At 36.9% G+C, this 21,070-nt stretch overlaps 1 protein-coding gene across 1 annotated transcript; it reads left to right on the forward strand.

Annotated features, from left to right (window-relative positions):
- Window positions 1–392: 392 nt before the first annotated feature.
- Window positions 393–19,956, forward strand: znhit6 (zinc finger HIT-type containing 6). The gene is made up of 10 exons (XM_077608036.1): window positions 393–601; window positions 4,429–4,494; window positions 7,097–7,203; window positions 8,587–8,672; window positions 9,958–10,061; window positions 12,680–12,748; window positions 13,195–13,275; window positions 13,355–13,435; window positions 16,998–17,122; window positions 19,472–19,956. Exons 1-10 carry the CDS (start codon window positions 423–425, stop codon window positions 19,696–19,698), a joined length of 1,125 nt encoding a protein of 374 aa, XP_077464162.1. The 5' UTR covers window positions 393–422; the 3' UTR covers window positions 19,699–19,956.
- Window positions 19,957–21,070: the final 1,114 nt, after the last annotated feature.

Below are 21,070 nucleotides of genomic sequence, written 5' to 3' on the forward strand. Positions count from 1 at the left end.
TATATATATATATATATATATATATATATATATATATATATATATATATATATATATATATATATATATATATATACATATATATACATAGTATATATTTGTATATATTATAGACATATGTATATTATACATATATATTTGGCTTCGTTCAGTTTAAAATCACTATATTTTCCCTTAAAATTATACATTTTATACATTTTTAAGTTTAAACTTTTGACCTGTCGTCTGTGTTTTATTAAAAATTGAAATTTGCCACTTCCACATCATTGCGTTTAAATTTTATTCATAATTTCTATCTCGTCCGCCCTCAAGAATCATCGTTTGAAAATAAAACAAGAAAATGACCTTATCCGGTCCCAACACTGAGGGGCGCTAAAGTGCTAGATTTAAACCGGATCTGGTTCATATCCACAACAAGCCGCATGGTAACCAGCACTATTAGCCTAGCCATGATGTTTTCCGCAAGTTTAGATACTCGTCATATGTCGTCCAGTGAAGCTTCCCCGTCGGTACCCAAAATATCTTCTCAAATGATATTTCAGGACAGTACAAGTAAAGACGATGAGATGAAGGGGACGAAAAGAAAGATTTCCTTGTCCAAGTAAGTGTTCCGAATTCAAACCACGAGATCAAACTTATGTTATCAAACAAATGACAGTCTTAATGTGCTTCCAAATAAGAATTTTCTATCCAGCTAGTAATAACTTCATACTGAAATCCATATATGTTATTTTAATTAAACGATCTTTAAATTATAAAGAGGTTCTCGATGACACCGACTAGAAACAACGCATAAGAGTAGGGTTCCCACATGAATCTCGATATGATACTAGTGATACATTTACGTGACGTTACATTACGTCAACTTGATTTCATGTGGACCAGACCATTTTAGATATAATAATATAATAGGTATTATAATAGGTAATATATAATAATATTTTAGATATATCAAGTCAAACATATCAGAATTTCTTGCTTCATCTGATCTCCCAAGTATCACAAAAAGGTTGGAATGCAGATCCATCATTTCGAGTTTCCGCCGTCCTAATCTTCAAAAAGTGGTCAACAGCAAATTGAATGATTTCGACATCAAAGGCGCTGTTCGGGCCCTCAGTTCATCGAACACGTTTGTTCCGATTGACGACAGTGTCATTACCAAATTGAAAGTAAAACATCCTCCTGCTCCTTCCCCGATCATTCTCCCAGACAATGTTGACCCACCTCAGCTAACCTTCACCCCTGAGTGTCTATCGAAAGCCATTTTGTCTTTCCCTAGTGGATCCGGTGCCGGTCCAGATATGTTGAGACCACAACACTTGAAAGATTGCATCGGGAAACGCCAGGGAGACTCCGCAATCGCTCTCATTTCATCTTTGGTGAAGTTTTGCGAGTTAGGAGCAAATGGGAAGTTTCCAAGCTTCATTCGTGACTTCTTTTTCGGAGCTCAATTATTCCCTCTATCCAAAGTCAATGGAGATATCCGTCCAATAGCAGTTGGAAACACTTTACGTCGCTTGATTGCTAAATGTCTGATTTTTCCACGTCTGTCATCGTTGAAAAACAAACTCCTACCCCAGCAGTATGGCGTGGGTGTAGCTCGGGGTTGTGAAATTATCTCACATGCGGTTCGTGAATTCATCCAGCATTCGATCTCACCCACAATCATCATGAAGATCGATGTCCGAAACGCATTCAACAGCCTTGATCGCAACTCAATATTTCAAGCCATCAAGAGTTTCGATCCCTCACTCCTGCCATACATCAGTCAATCCTACGGATATTCATCCAACCTCTATTGTGATGACCACATAATCCCCTCAAGCTCCGGTATACAGCAAGGTGATCCCCTTGGACCGGCTCTCTTTGCTGTAGACCATATCTCAAAAGCAGTGTCATCCAAGCTCAACTTGTGGTACTTGGATGATGCAACGTTGGGTGGTGACCCTGATGTGGTTTGGTCGGACGCTGCGATGGTCAAAGAAAATTTCAGAAGCATTGGCCTTGATATCAACGACGCCAAATGTGAAGTTTACCTTTCAAACCTTGCCCCCCACAAAAGTCAGAGTACGATTTGTCATTTTCAGGAACTCTTCCCCTCAATTGTTGTTGCACCTACTAATAAATGGTCATTGTTAGGTGCACCTCTCCACAAAGATTCAATCCAAGAGTTCCTTGATGCACGACTCAATGACTTGAAGCGTTTAACCTCAAATCTTTGCCAAATTGACAATCATCAGGCCATGTTCATCCTACGCAATTGTCTCTTCATTCCCAAACTTCAATACTTGATGAGAAGCTCCCCGACATTTCGCAACATGAATTGTTTACAGAGTTTCGACCATGTCATAAAAGATTGTTTATCCTCGTTGCTGAATGTTGACTTTTCACAGTCCGCATGGAATCAGTCGAAACTCCCAATTCGTCACGGTGGCATTGGTATCCGTTCCCTTGTTGACTTGTCCCTCCCCTCTTTTCTGTCATCATTCTATTCTACAGTTGAGTTAGTGCGACCTGTTTTGTCTTCATCTCAAATTGATCCTCACAAATCAATTGACATTGATGGCGCACTAAATGCCTGGAATGAATGTCATTCTTCAACTCCAATACATCTCGGAGTTCAGAAAGAGTGGGACGAAATCAATTGCCTGAGGATGAAAGGCAATTTGATCGATTCCTCGAATCAGTGGGACCGCAGTCGAATATTATCAGCGTCGACGTTTCCCTCCGGGACTTGGCTGAATGCCTTGCCAAGTGTGACTTTGGGCAATAAGCTCTCCCCCGATGAGCTTCGCATCTCGACTGCTCATCGTCTTGGTGTCAAAGTTTGCGACCCGATTCCGTGTAAGTGTGGTCATTCAATAGATAGCCGAGCTCTCCACCCCTTGTCCTGCCGTGTCCAAGCTGGTCGCTTCCCGCGTCACTCCAACATCAACGACATCGTTAAACGCGCACTATGTCAAGCTGGTGTTCCTTCAATCCTCGAGCCAAGTGGCCTGGTGCGTGCAGACGAGCGAAGGCCTGACGGCTTGTCGATCTTTCCATGGAAGATGGGAAAGTGTTTGACGTGGGATGTGACCGTTGTTGATACCTTTTCTCAATCATCAATTGCTTCATCTGCAATGAAAGCGTGCTCAGCTGCGAACAAGGCAGAGTCAATGAAGGCCGTCAAGTATGCACCGCTTGTCGATAGATACTTGTTCCAGCCCATAGCCTTCGAAACCTCAGGTGTATGTGGGGACTCCACTTTGAAGTTTCTGTTAGAAGTAGGTTCCCGGCTCGTGGCTGTTTCAAACGAGCCACGCGAGTGTCAATGGCTGTTACAGCGCATTTCTCTTGCAGTGTGCCGCGGCAACGCATACAGTGTCCTCGACTGTGTGAGGAAGGTGTGAAGTTATGTGTTATGTGTCATGTTCCACTTAAATTTTTAAATTTTTATTATTATTTTTTTTTTTTTATTTATTTTATTTTTTTTATTTATTTTATTTATTTTATTTATTATTCTTACTTTTTATCCTTGTGAATCTTTGTATTTTATGTCTTGCAATGCTATTAAGTGAATAAATATGATTCTTCGATATAATGTGTATATATATTTTAAAAATCTGATTAAAAAAAATGATCAAAAGCCCTAAATATTCAGGTTTTTATAGATATAAAACAGTTTTTTTCTCATCTCATTTTCTGAACCGCTTTATCCTCATTAGTGTCGCGGGGTTGCTGGAGCCATTCCCAGCTGTCTCCGGGCCAGAGACGGGGGACACCCTGAATCGGTGGCCAGCCGATCGTAGGGCACAAGGAGACGGACAACCATGCACACTCACACCCATACCTAGGGGCAATTTAGAGTGTTCAATCAGCCTACCATGCATGTTTTTGGAATGTGGGAGGAAACCGGAGTGCCTGGAGGAAGCCCACGCAGGCCCGGGGAGAACATGCAAACTCCACACAGGTGGACATACCTGGATTTGAACCCAGGGCCCCAGAGCTGTGAGGCCGACTCGCTAACCACTTGCCCCACCGGGGTGCCTACAATTTTTTTTTGATCTTTTAATCATTTTTTTTCAAAAGGAATCAAAATGTTTTCATTATATCCAATATTAAAGTGGAAAACAGGAAATACTTTATATATTTATTTTTAGATTTTACAAAATGCTTTTTGAACTAAAAAGAAAAAAAAATGATTCAAAAATTGCTCCCATTGATCCTATAAGGATTTATTTATTTAAAAAGGGGGAAAATCAGGAAATATAATTTACATCTATAATCTTCATTTGAATTTGATCCTAAAACAGAAAGTTGGCACTCATGATTTACTTTCTCGAGCCGCACAAAATGATGCCGTGGGCCAGATTTGGCCCCCGGGCCACCACTTTGAGATCTGTGATATATAGACTTCTTTTTTAATTCAAGTATTCTTCCCTACAGGTGTGGTGTTTGTGGCTTTGAGGAAGCAAAGTACAATTGTCCCGCCTGTCTCAAACATTCGTGCAGGTAAGATACAAGACCCAAGCAAACTTTAATTTGTTTTTTTTTTTAGCTTTAACACAACTACAATACTACACGCTACAAAGGAGTATACCATCTTGGAATGTGCCTTAAAGACTATGGCATTGGTATTTCCAAAGTACTTGTTCTACACAAACTAATTCAGACTCCTGTTTACACTAAAATTCAACGATTTTAAGGCGCTTATACGGGGGGTGGCTTATATGCGAGAAAATGCGGTAGTTTTCTTTCATATTTGCTAGATCACCTTGAATTGGGTGCCAGCCAATCACAGGGAATAAGGAGGCAGACAACCATTTAAGCACATATTAATACCTAAGGACAATTTAGGGTCTTCAACCTCCTTACCATCCATGTTTAGGAATGTCGAAGGAAACTGCAGTATCTGGAGAACATCCAAAGTCCACACAGAAGAAGAGAACTTGTAGAAGTAGAAATCTGCTATCGAGGAATGAATGTGAGCAGGAGTAAAACAGATTACATGTGTGTAAATGAGGAGATTCCCCGGGAACTCTAAACTTAACAAGGAGTGGATGTAAAGAAAGTAGAGAACTTCAAGTACTTGGGGTCAAAAGTGCAGGGTGATAGAGAATGTGGAAAGGGAGTGAAGAACTATGTGCAGGCAGGCCGGAACAGCTGGAGGAAAGTATCAGGTGTGTTATGTGATAGGAGAGGAGGAGGAGGAGGATGCAAAAGACAGGGTGAGGTGGAAAAAGTTCATTTGTTGTCGCGAACTCTCACGGGATAGGCTGAAAGTCTAGTGGTAGACAAGCACTAAAATGTGGTCTCTACCAGCAGCACAGACAACATTGGATTGGATAACTTTATTCATCCCGTATTCGGGAAATTTCATTGTGGCAGTAGCAAGAAAAGGCATAGTTATAAGTTAGACAGTACAGTCGCAAAGGCCGCAGAACATCAGGCCAGTATGAGAATTCCTTCCAAAGGTGCCTCAGTCCACCATGTTGATTGCAGCTCATATTCTGGTGCTGTATTGGAATATAATCTTCATCATCTTTAATAGCATTTTTGTAATTAGAAAATTGCTGCAGAGACCACTACATTTTATTTATCCATGTAACAAATAGTTGATACTTTATATAAAATGCAAATCAAATACTCTGCCTATTTGAGTCTTCATATTTAAGAAATAAAAATCCTTAAAATAAAACAATAATACAAATCTAATAATAATTATAAATATAATGATAAAAAACCCAACCCACTATAAGTGAAAAATGCGACATCGTGGATGCCCTTTTCTTTGAAAAAAAGGACAGTTATGCAATACGTGTTAGAAAATATCTTTCACTGTTGCTTAAGACAATATTTTTTCTGCCACATACCCTTTAGTATTTTCAGTTTCTATTTCTTTTGATTCATTGCCTGCAATAACATACTACTAGTACTCGTGGCAATCTGTGATCTTTTCGTCCTTGAGCTCTGTTGACGTTTAAACATTTATAACCTAATCCTCAAAAATTTGCTGGCATATTAAAATTCATTCCTGACATTGTTGGGGCCAAGAGGTTTCCTTAAGCCTCTTTTATAAAGTCTTGTAGTTGAAGGCATCAGTCAGCATTTCGTGTGCTTATTATTATTTATTTATTTATCATTTTTATTCTATGTTTTTCTGGCTCTGGTCAAATTCCTGTCTCATCTGTCAGCCTGTTGCTTATAATGAATGCTATGGCTGGTTATTTTTATTGATGTTTTTCATTGCAAAGTTATGAAATATTTCTATTTCATTGTCAATCTTTTTTCTTATGTAAGAAAGACATTTTTTTGGGAAAGACTGTTGGACCTTTAAGTCAAATGTAATCTGTTCTTTGACAGTAGTAGCTGTTAGATTTATTAATGTTTGGAAGCTTAGGTCTATTTTTTTACATATGAAATAGAAATAATTTCATGCGGTGGAGCATTTTCTCAACTAAACTACCCACAAAATCTCAAAATGAAATGGAATATTCTTCATTGCCATATCAAAGCACAGGCATAAAAAACACTCCTTTAGCTTCAAATTGCAATGACAAAGACATAGCACAACCTTAGCAACGCTCATTTGAAATTAAAGCGAACTTTTCGGGTACTCACAAATTGTTTTCACTTGGCAATATGTTGGTCAAAATGAGTGATTGAATTTTATTTTCTATATACAGTTGCAATCACCTTTGCATTATCAAACGTCTGTACAAATAGGTATAGATTTTAATAGAGTAACAATCGGACATCGCGTCATCTCCTTGTTATGTTAGTAACTTTCTATGTGATTGCCATCTCAGGATTTACTGACTGAGAGACAAGACCACTCACCGCTGTCTAAAGACTGTCTACCAAAGTCAGGCGGTTTTATAAATACCTGCATTTGTGAACTATGATCATCCCACGTTCAGTTCCATTTTGATTTTATAAAAGGGACATGGCTTCAATGTTCACATTTGATGGTTCTCTTGATAGCAGGGCATCTAGCTGTGGCCAAACTTAAAAAAATTTTCCTGCTAACTTTAGTTAAAAAATATATCCTATATAACATTGTTAATAGTTATGCAAGTGTGAAACACATTTTCTCTTTCTCTCTGTCTTCAAGTTTGCTTTGTGTGAAGAAACATAAGGAAAAATCAAGATGTAGTGGTGTTAGAAACAAAACAGCCTTCCTGAAAGTTTCTCATTTTGATGAAATTGCTCTACTCAGTGGTAAGCATGCCCTTATTCCCAAATTCTTTACATGTCAAGTTATATACGTTTGCATGCAGGTTGGCAATGTAAAGGCAATGTTTAAAATGTCTTATTTTGAACGAATGTGAATAATAACCATAATTTCATGATGAGCTGCAGGAAAAGAGAATCTTTAGAGGCTGAGAACTGAACAATTGGCTCTAAATAATGAGCAGTGCTATGAAAAAGTATCTAACATCTTCCTTTTTAATTATTTTGAGTATTTTTTGCATATTTACCACACAACCCAGGCTCAGTCCACTAAACCTATTATAAAATCTCACAATGACAGCCCAAGGAAAACAAAATGTGTTTTCTCAATAATTATTTTAATTACTGAGTAGGAATATAATTACAAACCTATCCTGCTTATTTGATCAGGTAATCATCCAACCTAGGTTAATCAAAATGTTACTAAGCAGAGTTCTGTCAAGACTGAGTTATGTTTCACTGGCCACAACTAAACCTGTTTGCCAGCAGATTTGTGCAATTATGAAATCACTTAAAACAGACAAGTACAGTCGGCTACACTATCTCAAGAAAAATGTCGTGCAAAGATCCCCAAAAATTCATGAAGAAATTAAGTTAAAAGTGATTGATTGAAAAGTGAGTAGTCTGCGATCTCTCAAAATTGCTGTAGTAGAATGGCCATTAGTTTGTGCCCTCAAAGTCAAGTGGTCTTAGATCATGAATCAGGACAACAAAACACAAGTGCAAATCCAGTTTTAAATGGCTTAACGGGGAAAAAAATAAGATTTTGGAGTGCGCAAGTAAAAGTCTGGATTTAGTAAATCCACTTTAGATGCTGTGGTGTGACCTTAAACTGGCAGTTCAGGCTATTTGGCAGATTTTCAACCATTGTGCTTATAGTGAGCTATAATTCTTACACACGACATTATGTGAAAGACTCTTTAGCAATAATATCAAGAGCTACATTTCAATTATGGCTGCAAAGCCTGGGACAACGCATCATTAGTTTCAAGAACGCAATCGCCAATAAATATATTAAATATTCATTTAGAAACGGCATTTTATAATTCCTTGGTTTGTCTCTGTTTTTGTTGTTGTTGTTGATGAAATGAAACCTTTGTGCATGATATATATATGCAAAAACAGACATTTAAAAAAGTGGAGAATGTTTGATCTTGGTACTGTAATCGATTGAACAAAAGAGTTATACTTATAATTTTTAAATTCTATTTTCTAGATAGTGGAAAATAGGATGTGAATATTTTACATGTTAATGCCCTTGTATTACTCTATGATTGATATGAAATAGTTCCAATTTTGTTTTATTTTTGTAAATATATTGTTTTTTCTCCACTGAGTATCATCACTAAGTAGTTATCTTCTAATCTGTAGACTACAGGTTTCTGGAAGATACGGGAAGGATTGCTGGTTGCGCCCAAAGAGACAATCTCGCTCGTGTTCCTCATAAGACAATTCAAGTAAGTCCGTCTTTTTTATTGAACATTATCTATTGAGTTACATTCCAGGTAGTGCACCTCATGCTAAAAAACGCAATATACACCTGAAATGAAAAGAGCCATATGAAAGATGATTTCTTACTTCGTGTTGCTACCTGGTAAGATTAAAAATAAATGATCTCAATTTAGTTATTAAACTTACCCTAAAAATTGGCTGTGAAATCTGCCCCAGTATCTGTTCTAAATTCTATTTGTTGGTCTTTTAAAATCTTCAAGGAGCAATAGCCACCCTACAATGTACAAATGTAAATGCTTCAAATTACACTGGGTTTGTTTGTGCACCAATAAAGAATCATTTTAATGTGGTAGGTTACGAAAAAAATAAAGTTAAAAAAAACACCACAGTTATTCTTCCAACTGTACGTGTAGTCTCCACATCAATGATAACCATAGACACATTAGTGAGCCTCTGAAAACCTCTAGATACCATAGCTGTTTATTTGTGAAATGTAGCTATAACTCCAGAACAGACAAGAGCAAGATGGGTCATCATTCACAATGCACCAGTTGTGTTATTAACTCGCACACATTTTCAACCAACACAACAATACAGTTCAAAAATGAAAACACCCTCAGAAAAAGACTGGTATACACCAAATACTGGACACCCAATAAACAGAAAAGCCATCTAGTGTTTGCAGTGACAAATTCTTAAATCCATACAGTATATATTGTTTGTAAATAGGATAGTCTTATTTTATTCCAGTTTTTTTTTCCCTCTGAGTTGCTGTGCACCCATGAATGCAACCCCAAGCTTGTGATAAAGGCTTGGCGCATGATGTGTTTGAGGATTTGGCTTCCAGACCATTGAAAATGCAAGAATCTAGTAATAGCCCTATCTTTTTAATAAATCTATTTTACTACCTCTCTTTCCTTGCCAATCTGAAGCCATTAAAGCTATATGAGCACCAGAAAATTAAGTAGTGTGCCCTTTTAAACTGTGGAGGCACTAAAAATTTAAGTCTACTTTATTGATGCAAAACAGATGTTTCATATACGACATATTTGTATAAAAATGCTACGTCCACCCACACTCTTCCATTTCGCTGAAATATCAGCCAACATTTGTCTTAATAAAATATCTCTGTGGCTTTCTCTCACATCCTATTTTAAAAAACAGTGGTCTTGTGTCTGTCTCTCTGTCTGTGTTTTAATGTTATCTGTTACTTCTACTAAACAGACAGTCTCGAAGTGTAGCCCATATCTTCAACCTGTTATTTCAATAATACATGGTCTTGGTTTTCAGGCAAAGAAGTTGATAGTAAAGGCCAGAATGATGAACATCAAATTGAAAACACTACCCAGCACCTTTACCAGGAGAAAGGAAAACTCCACCATCTTCAAATATGGGTAAGAAGTCAGCCAGTCTGTGATGAGTAGTGCATGCTTTTCATACAGTGGAATATGAGCACTTAAATGCGTAAGTGCTGGTTTTCAACAACTTTGTTTTATACCGTATATTTTAATTATAATTTCCTTTCTCATTAATGTTTTCACAGAACAAAAATGTTCAACTCCTATTGAGTTGGTAAATTAATTAACATAATCACAGGGTGGCAGTCATGCTAAGACCCCAGGGTAATATGGAATCTCACTCTTCTAGAATGATTTGGACATCTCCCAGTGCAACGGAGTTTGTGCTTGAAAACCTACTAATATTACTGCAGTACTGCAGTGAAATACGTGTTATATATATATATATATATATATATATATATGTATATTTATATATATTTATATATATATTTATAAATATATTTCTATATATTTATATATATATATATATATTTATATTTATATATATATATATTTATATATATTTATATATATATTTATATATATATATGTGTATGTGTATACCTATACATATACATAAATCATATTTTCACGACTATAAGGCGCACCCTCAATGAATGACACATTTTATTTTTTTTTCCATACATAAGGCGCACCGCATTGTAAGGCACACCGCTCTGCATAACACTGGTCTACCGCACCGCATTCGAGGCTGGGTTTACATTATGCATCCACTAGATGGTGCTGCGCTAAAGGGAATGTCAACAAAACAGTCAGATAGGTCAGCCAAACTTTATTAATAGATTACAAATCAGCTTTCTGACAACTCCATTTACTCCCAACATGAATAAACAACAGTTTTTTTATTTTCTCCGAGGTTAAAGTATTAGTATTTTTGTGACACAGCAATAGCATAATAACTCATGTTGAACAGGTGGGCGAATGCGGCATCCAACACGCACGTCTCCGTCTCACCAAAGTCGTCATTAATCGAGTCAGTAATTTCTGCCTTCCTGAAAGCTCGGACCACAGTTTAGACTTCCACTGGGAATGACGGCGAACATAGAATTAATGTGCTAGATTGAGCTCAACCGAAACGAAACGCCATTTTATATATCAGCATTCACCCCGCACCGGAAATAGAGTCGGGGCTGCTTGCCGTAGTTAGGAGAGCTGTGTAGCCTATCGACTGATTTATTTTATTTTATCGTGATAACAATTTTAGTTATTGTCCATATATATAAGGCACACTGGATTATAAGGCGCCCTGTCGATGTTGGAGAAAATTTAAGACTTAGATGCGCCTTATAGTCGTAAAAATACGCTGTGTGTATATGTGTGTGTGTGTATATATATATATATATATATATATAGATATATATCTATATCTATATATATATATATATATATATATATATATATATATATATATATATATCTATATCTATATCTATATCTATATATATATATATATATATATATATATATTTCTGTTTTTCTTTCCTTCAAGCATATTGCTTGACACACTAGCAACCCTTATTCTTTGTGCTATTTCCTTATGATGAGGCAAAACCACACCTGTATTGGCACACCCTTCGGTCAAGGGAGGCCAGGTGAGCAAGGTGTGTCAATTCACTCCTCTTCAACACGCTGATGGTTATGGAAAGGAGCAATTAACATGCTTTTAGTCAGAGTTATTGACATCTCATTTTCTTGTAAATTATCAAAACTTTCAACATTTTTCGTCAACTAAGTTTTTCTTTCTTTATATTTTGTATGTCCGTCTTGTTTTTTAATTGTATGATCCTATTTTGGGCACTGAAACCCATCCCAGCTTTATACTTTGCAACTTTACTGAATTCATTTTGCGACAAGCACCCTTTTTGTAGTGGATTGCATAGTTTCCATTTGCTGTAATAACAGAATAATGGGATCACACCTGGTGCCCCACCCTCATTTTCTTGCATGTATGGACAAGGCTCCCACAGTAATATGTAGAAACACACTGACTCAGTAAAGACGAAACCCAGACCTGTTTATTCATGCCTAATCATTAGCTGCCATTTTATGTCATGTTTGCTATATTAAAAAAACTCACAATTTTCTTAAATTATTATTTTTGTTGCTGTAAATCTACTATTAAATAACAAAATTTGAGCGGGTCGAAATATTTTTGAATGCTACCAGCTAGCCGCACCCGCTGATTTTTGACCCTGAAGAGGCTAACCTCTAAGTGCCATATAGTTCGCGGCTGATCTGCCACGGTCTGCTCTGACCAACGTGGTAAATATGTTGCCATTTTAACCAATACGTCCGAATGCTGAGCGCCAATCTATGCTATTTGAAGTAATGTCACCACTTTTAAAGTACAAACGTTCTCTGAGATCTTTTGACAGCATTGTCGCGCTGTTGCTAATCAAGATAATCAAGGGGAGTATGCATGCAGAATAATCTAGTGGGGGGGGGAAAGGTTTAAAAGCGCACTCTCAAAATAGTAAATAATTAATATTGTACATAGATACAACAGACAAAACTTTGCCTCTGTCAGGCTAAAAACTAAGGTATATCGCAGACTTGTGAGAAGTGGTTATCTGAGGTTTTTGTGATGTGATAATAAAATATTGGCCTGTATTTTAAAAGATACTACAATAACTAAATCTTGTTCCATTTAGAGAAAAGGTGTTTATGTGGCACTTGAAGATTTTGTTCCCTCAGAGTGGTACAGAATTTAGCCAAAAAAGGTAAGATTCCCACTCAAATCTAAATATATCTATAATTAAAGTTAATCTTGCTTGAAACTCAATATTTTTCTTCTGTTAAGATGCACAGTGGATGAAAATTGCTGTGTAACATAGTCAAAGTTAATCTATATGTTTTATTTAATTTATACAGCATAATATTGTATATCTATGTAAATTTATCTTAACACAATGGTACTTACTTGTATGGGGTAAAGAGACAAGATAGTGTGGTGTCCACAGTCATTTTGTTAACATCCCATATTGGTGGCCTGGTTTCGATTCCAGCATGTGCAGGTTGCCTCATGTTAGTATGCATGATGAAAAACTTATTTGGGATGTCCAAAACTTACAATTATTTATGACTAAACACACATCCCTAAAATTAGGATTTGTCTATAATAGCGTGTTTGACAAACAAATTGATTTTTTTTTAAATCTCATTTTAGGGTGTGTGATGGACTAACCCTAGAGGAGATCTTGAAGGCCTATATACACCCAACAGATTCAGACCCTGTAGTACGGCAGAAGTGAGTAATCTATCCTTTGGGATGATTGAGTGTAGAGCTTCACATTGAGATACTGTGTTAATATGAACTTGTGCTCCAGGTTGAAGAGGTATGTACTTACCCCCACTGAGGAAGTCAATGTTTTCATGAAGGCAGAAGGAAGGAAAGCCAACTCTGTCAGGTGAGCTAAAGTGGATATGAATAATGTGTTTATTTCTTAATCATTTTCCATGGTCAGGGTGGAGTAGCAAATTCTGGGTTGTGTAACACACTCAATGTTGGCAAATTAAACCATTTTGCACATCTGACTGGTAGGTTCTAATTAAACCCCCTAAGCCTATTTTGTCTTTTTATTACCAAGACTTGTTTAGAATGGCCTGGTTTAACTGGTTTAGGTTTGTAGCTTCCTGGTTTAATTTCTCACTAAACACGCTAAATTGGATTGAATCATACTTGTAAGATCACAGTGCGCCAGGATACAAAAAACAAAATCTACTTTGCGGAATAACAGTCTTGGGGTACCGCAGGGGTCAGTGCTCGGCCCACTGCTCTTCAATCTTTACATAAATGATCAGCCAAGCTGTTGTCCTTCAACTGCCACCTTCCAAATGTATGCCGACGATGCCGTTCTATATGTCCACGCAAAAGACAAAAAACATGCTGCACAGGAACTCACAGACTCTTGACTCTCAACTTGTCTTTAAACGACAGATGAAAAACACGCAAAATTAAATTAAATTTGTCCAATTCTAGGTTCATTAGAAACAATTTAACGCCGGAGTCAGCAAAATTCAAAATCATATCACACGGCTTACTGCCTAACAAGTTGGTTATCGGGCTCCAAAACAACGCTAAAACCAATTGAAACCATTTATAAGCAAGCTTTAAAAGTATTGGACAAAAAGCCAAAAACACACCATCACTGTCAGATATTAAAAAAACACAAACACCTGAACTAGAACAATACTGTTAAATATGCAGATGCCACCTTTCTTCACAAAATCTTCCAACACAAAGCTCCTTCACTACCAGTTTAGTACAAAAAATATTTCAACATATCAACAAAAAGCCGGCTCTACAGGTGACTGTGTAGTTCCCTTCAAAAAGAGTGCATTCAGACTAAGCACATTCTCTATCCGTGCGGCACATACCTGGTACTCAATACCAATTAGCATACGTGAACTCCTGTCTCTGAACCTTTTAGCCAATCATCTTAAAGCCCGGCTGTTAGACGAACAAAATTGTGATCACAACGCTGTCTAAAACTGTCCGTGTGTGTATGTGTGTCTAGTATGTGTCATCGTTTATCTACAACCTACACAAGGGACTAAAGATGGAAATTTGCCCTCGGCTACTACCTTACATATTTACATATATGTTCATTAACATGAATATAAATGTTCATTAATATGTGCCGTCCCTTATTAAATTATTCAAACTCAACCTGTAACCTACTTGTCCAAACTGTTTTTTTTTCTTTACTCTGACCAAATATATCAACCTTTCGGACCATAAAATAAAAACAATTCTACATTTATTGTTCAAAAGGTTTCCTTTTTATGTCGTATTGACAACCAAACATGGTCGTCAAACTATTTTGACGCTTGATAATATTTAGTCAACTCATAAATTTGAACATTCAATGGAAAACATGAGACTGAATAGTTAGTTATACATATTTAATACCTCAGCAGAAACAGCAGGTACTTTTGGTCTTTGGGGTTTTTAGCCTTCATTTATAATATGGTCCAAATGTATTCTATACAGTAGAAGAACAGTAGCAAAGAAGATGGCGCAAATGGGTAGAGCTTTTCACAAGGTTGTTGTAATAGTTAAATTTACTTTACGGATCATTCCCAAAGTCGCTTGCACACCAGTCTAAACAAATTCGCTAGCGCACTCTGACTTGTTTTTTCTCTACTATTCTCTCATCCTCCCCACGTGTTATAATCATGTTCTTGACAGTGTTTTATGACATTTATGGACAAAAACACATGATCCATGCAGCGCTGTAATGCTTATTCACAAGAGCAATGACACCTAAAAACTCAAATGGCATTATCTCCTGTTTTGCTTGCTGTATTGACGTCAGATAAAAACGACCATGAAGCTCCACCTACGCACTTTGAAATGAGGTGTACCACAAGCACGGGGATGATGTTATTGCGAAATTATGATATTAAAAATGATATGCACACAGGATGTGCCGACGTGTGCATCGACTCGAGTGTTAAATTCCGGGCTCTGAACTTGCATTAGCACGACACACAATCCCTTCTGTGCAATAACTTCGGGGTGTGCTATAACAATGCAATATCTTAGATTGTGCAATATTTTAGAATTACCTTGCCCGGACGTGACTTTTTAAATTACTTCTGTTTTTACTGCGAAAACACACTTTCGTTATACCAACAATTTCGTTATACGCAGCTGTGTATAAAGACAAAAAAGGCTTTTGATTTTGATTGATTGATGGATAAATTCCCACACCAGAGGGTTCCGCCAACTCCAATCATTTTAAATCCCACCACCACAAATACAGTCAGAAAGGCATCTACCACATCCTTGACAAATAGCTTCCACAGGCACAGAATCTTCAAGATTCAAGCAGGCAGGCACCCACTGTACCAGCTTTTTGTTAAAAAAAATTTGGTTAAGTATGCTGTTACGAATTCTATTAATTTAGGAGATAGAAGAGAATCAGATCGTGCTTTTTTTTTTGGTTCTTTTACCCTGGAGTGGTATGTTGCAAGCATTTTGTTGTCAATTAATTATGTTGAACTCCATTCAGTTTAATTCAGATCAAACTTTAAGGGAGTGTCTATTAGCTGGAATTTTTTTTTCAGTTTTGCCAAAGCTTAATTCTTACTCCTTTCAAATAGCAGGTGAACATTGTACAGTATTAAAATGTGTGCGTTGTTGTTACTGCATTATTCTGACCTGTAACAACCTATATAATATAATATGTAACCTATAGTATAATATACTCTGTAAAATAGTAGTCAATATAATCAATCATTTTGGGTTTCCTGATTTAATTTGAATTAGGAAGCTTTAGCTATTTTTTGCGCAAGAATGTCTAACACATGGCAGTTTATTTGTTAGATAATGTCAAATATTCTGGAACCCTTTCTACCTTCTGTGAGGGAGAGTTTCTTGTAATTTAGTGCATTTTGGGGGGACCTGCAAATGTCAGACTTGCAGAGTGCTTTGATTGGCTTATTGAATGGGTGTCTGCTCAGGTGGCTTGGTCTCCTTGTGCTATAAGCAAAACAAACAATAGCTCTACAAATGTTTTTGTGTTTGCTTTGACAGCTTGTGGGGAGTCTGCCAGTTGTGGAATAAATCCACCCTTATTTTCTGTTGTCTTTTGGTGATGACAAATGTTTCTGGAGTATGTTGATTGTAAAAGCAAACCATGTCCCTCAAGAATCCAGTTAACTATTTTGATGGGTGTTTTATGACCATCCCTTATTGCTGAAAGGACTACTTGGAGACGAGAAAAGACTCGTGTCATCCCAACAAGCAGTATGGCTTGCGCTATGGAAGCTGCTTAACTTGACTTGGACATTTGTGTAAGAAGAACTCGATCGAGCAATGCACCACAATATACCTTTAATGATTTATTTCAGAGTTTTACAGAGAGGTGGATAAAAGCTGTTGTTTTAGATTTACTGTATTACTTAAATTGCATGTTGTTACTGTCGATAATCATTAATTGGTCTAAATTTCATCTTGAAAAGGTACCACAAGTTGGATTTACGGAAGAGCTTAAGAGACAACTTGACCAACAAAACTTTGATCGAGTATCCTATACTCCATGTGGTACTACGGGATCATTGGAAGGACTTCCCATTGGAAGAATCAGGTAAATAACTGATGGATTCAAAATATAATTACTGTAATTTTAGGACTATACGCCACTTTTTTTCTCCTGCTATGATTCCTGCGCCTTCTAGTTCAGTACAGCTAATTTGTGGATTTTTACTGCCTAATGAAATATATATCATCTTTGGTGGTAAATATCCCACTATACAATGTAGACCTTCTGTCTTGTATTCAATTTATATATATATATATATATATATATATATATATATATATATATATATATATATATATATATATATATATATATATATATATATATATATATATATATATATATATATATATGACCAAACATTTTTTCTTTATATTTTTGAGTGGGTGTGGCTTAGAGTCAGGTGCACCTTATAGTTAACAATTATGATATTTCATAAATAGTATATCAGACCTTGACATCTGGAACACATAAATTTTAAGTTATTAACATTTATGACTGATGCTTTGCTTCATTTGATTTTTCTATTGAACCCTATACTTGGCTGGGTGGGAATGAGAGGTAATAGTACCAAAGCAATTCCAACAGGATCATATCATGGTCTTGGTTTCTCCAACTGGGACTGAAAACATCCCATTTCTCATATTTTAGCCATGGTAACGTACTACCCTGACAAAAAATAATGTGGTCTGTGCAAAATCATAATCTCTGCTTTAACCTCGAGAGCAAGCATTGCCAAAGAGAGGATTAAACATGGCTTACTGTTAAATAATGACTTCATGTGATGTGAAATGACATGGGAGGAGGCGTTGTGCTTATATCACTTGCCTATCACTCCCCGCGGAGTCTTACGTGCCATGCTATTATTAAGACACAACAATTATGTTGAGACATTTACCTCAGATTTCGTGTTTCTTGACACACGAAGCTCTCCAATGTTTTTTCTTGTAATAAATCAAACTTGGCCTTTATCATAGCATTAATGTCAGATCCATTCAGCATGATTGACAGAGATATAAAGTTGTTTTGGTGTGTTTGTGTATGTTTTCCATGATAAGGCCTTGCTGTCTCACAGTTTTGATGTAATGCCAGTCAAAAAAACATCCTGATAATTGCTCATTCCATAGCCTGGAAAGCTGGACAGGAAGTGATAACAAGCTATCAGATAGGTGTTATAGCAACGGAAATCAGCTGAAGTGTTGCACAACGTGCAGGGGTCAACAACTGGTTTCGTAGGGAGTGAAAAGTGTTGAAATGTTGCAGATATTACAAACTATCAAAATTGCACAACATAGATGAAAAGATGGAGAAAAAAAAGAATTGGATTCTATGCCTTGGCGAGATCAACCTGGTCGCAAAATACAGTATAGATGTAGTGAATTCATACTTAACAATTTCATGTATACACCATTGGTTAAGAAATAAAAGGCAGCATAAAGAGCCCTGTCACTCAAAGGCACCAGTTCAGTCATTGAATGGTGTGATCCATTAGTCAATATCCACAAACTTTTTAGTATTGCGTTCGTTTTGCTCTTTTTGTAGCAACCTGCTTTGGTGACAAACAAAATGGTTTTTTTTGTTACCTTAAAATAAATATATAAATAACATCCAGTTTACTGTAAATGTGTGATGCTCGCTTTCTTGGTGAACGGCGAAGTCGGTAACTGTAATTTGTTTTGTGATCTTAGCTTCAGTCTCGTTCGTTCACCCAGCATTCTGAGTAAAAACAAATGCAATTTTTCATCCTTCACCTTACCATGACAAAACGCTGTTGCAAAGGAATTCCAAAATCTCGGTGAAAAATGGACATACCACGACTCAACTTAATGTTTGTTCTTGTAACTAGTGATGGATCTTTTATCACCTGATTTCGCAAAACTAATGCAAAGTTCATTGCGTTGACAGGCTTAAATACTGAGTGATTGCATATTTTGTCAGTAAGGCTGAGGAGCCTTTACAGTCATGTCAGGCCTGACAGGCATTGATCCAATAGAAACATTTATGTAAATACGAGAGACAAATACCAGAAAGTATAAAGACCCTAAGTAAAAAAAAAATTCCAAATGTTATTGCGTCTTTATTAGGATCTGAATTCATGTATTTAATTATAGTTTAAATGCATGTAATTGATGTCTAATTTGTTTTATTTTTTCACCCCGCAGCCTTTCTTTCTGACATTTCCATCCTGTTATATTACATAACTCAGTCTGGCATGGTGCCCCAATATTAGCACGAGCAAGGGCCCAAATAATAGCGTCATCCTTCCCCTCCTGTCTGACCTATCCCTCATTTTGTAATGTTTACATACGACTCTAGTTATGCATGAGCAAAATCATCACACTAAGCATATGCATGTTCAGTCAAAAATGTCAATTCCTGTTTGTATTGTTTCAGTGGAGCCTGCATCAGCCGGGAATAATTGTGGAACGAAGAGCATATCTGTGGGCCAAGCAAGCGAGGACCTCCCCTTATGGTCCCCATCCTCACATTGTCCTCAGATAAAAAGAGAAAACATCTTCAATGCAACACCATCATCGATCCCCCCATTAGAGAAAAAGGCAAAGAGAGAATTAGGGGAGCTACAACTGGAAGAGGGAGAGATTCTAGATAGTGAGGATTAAGTGAAGGAAGAAACTATAATGAACATGAATACAATGATAGAGATATCTGATGATGCTGAACACAAAGACTAGATAGGAGACTGGAAAGATGAATTGCATTGACAAACATATTGGCATGTTGGCAGCAGTTTGACTGCTAAGGTTTTGGAGCGAGTTGGAATGAGTTGAGTTTGCTAATAATTGTAATTGAAAGTCAAACAATGTTATTTTTAGGGGCACACTCAATAAACAAAAATAAAAGAAAATCTAATACAGTGATACCTCGAGATACGAGCTTAATCCGTTCCGGAACTGAGCTCGTATGACAAGATTCTCGTAACTCGAGCGGACGTTTTCCATTGAAATGAACGGAAAACAAATTAATTCGTTCCAGCCCTCTGAAAAAACACCAAAAACAGGATATTGGATTGGAAAAAATGTTTTATTTCTTCTAATTCGCCATCTATTAACAAAGTACCACATAACTAGCGGTTTAATAGTAATAAAATGTGTTTAATCTAACTAAAATTGGGCAGATTTCGCCGACGGGAGACAGAGACGTTTGGGGGCGCGAGGGGGTGGGGTTCGTTTTTTTCCACGACAACTCACTCGTAAACGGAACAAACAAATTTAAATTAACTTGGATTAATATATACAGACACTCAAACATACGTTTAATGTAACTTTACACAACTGAATTCTAATTTTGTTGTAATCTTTTGTTACCTTCGTTTTTCGGGTTGGCGGTTTGCCACGCCTACGCGCTCACGTTCGCTATCGATGGACTGTTTGCTTTTGTATTGCCTTCAAAATATTCCCAAAATAATGCCCACAAATGTCCTCACAATAGGATAACGCACAACCACTTGCCAACGAGAAATAGTCTTTAAGGGACGATCGCGGGACCATTCCTAAGAAAGAACAACAGGAAATGACATAGCTGAGCTTCCCACGTATTAATTGTGGGTAATGAAGTTTTATTCTGAGAAAGGTTGCCATTGCCTATGGGTGTTGTCTGCAGGAGTATACTTCAATACCCAGAAAGCCTTCTTTTTGCATGCGCGTTGTGCGTTTCCTGGTCCGAGGAGGAACTCGTTTGAATTAATCGTTCCGTGCTCGTAAATATTGTTATACACGAAAGATATGCAAAAAAGACCTGGCTTGGTCGCATCACGAAATTTTGACCGCATAACGGGCGAATTATTCGATCGAAATTTCCCCCGTAAGACGAGCATTTTGTATGACGAGCGGTCGTATGACGAGGTACCACTGTACATTGGAAATTATCATTTATTCCCTGCACCCTCCATGGTTAGATGTCCGGCAAAATAATCTGTTGTATCAGGAACATTGATTTATTCATTTGGCCAGCCAATTGCAGGGCATAGGAATT

This window comes from Stigmatopora argus, chromosome 8 (genome assembly GCF_051989625.1).
Source record: "Stigmatopora argus isolate UIUO_Sarg chromosome 8, RoL_Sarg_1.0, whole genome shotgun sequence".
Lineage (NCBI taxonomy): Eukaryota > Metazoa > Chordata > Actinopteri > Syngnathiformes > Syngnathidae > Stigmatopora > Stigmatopora argus.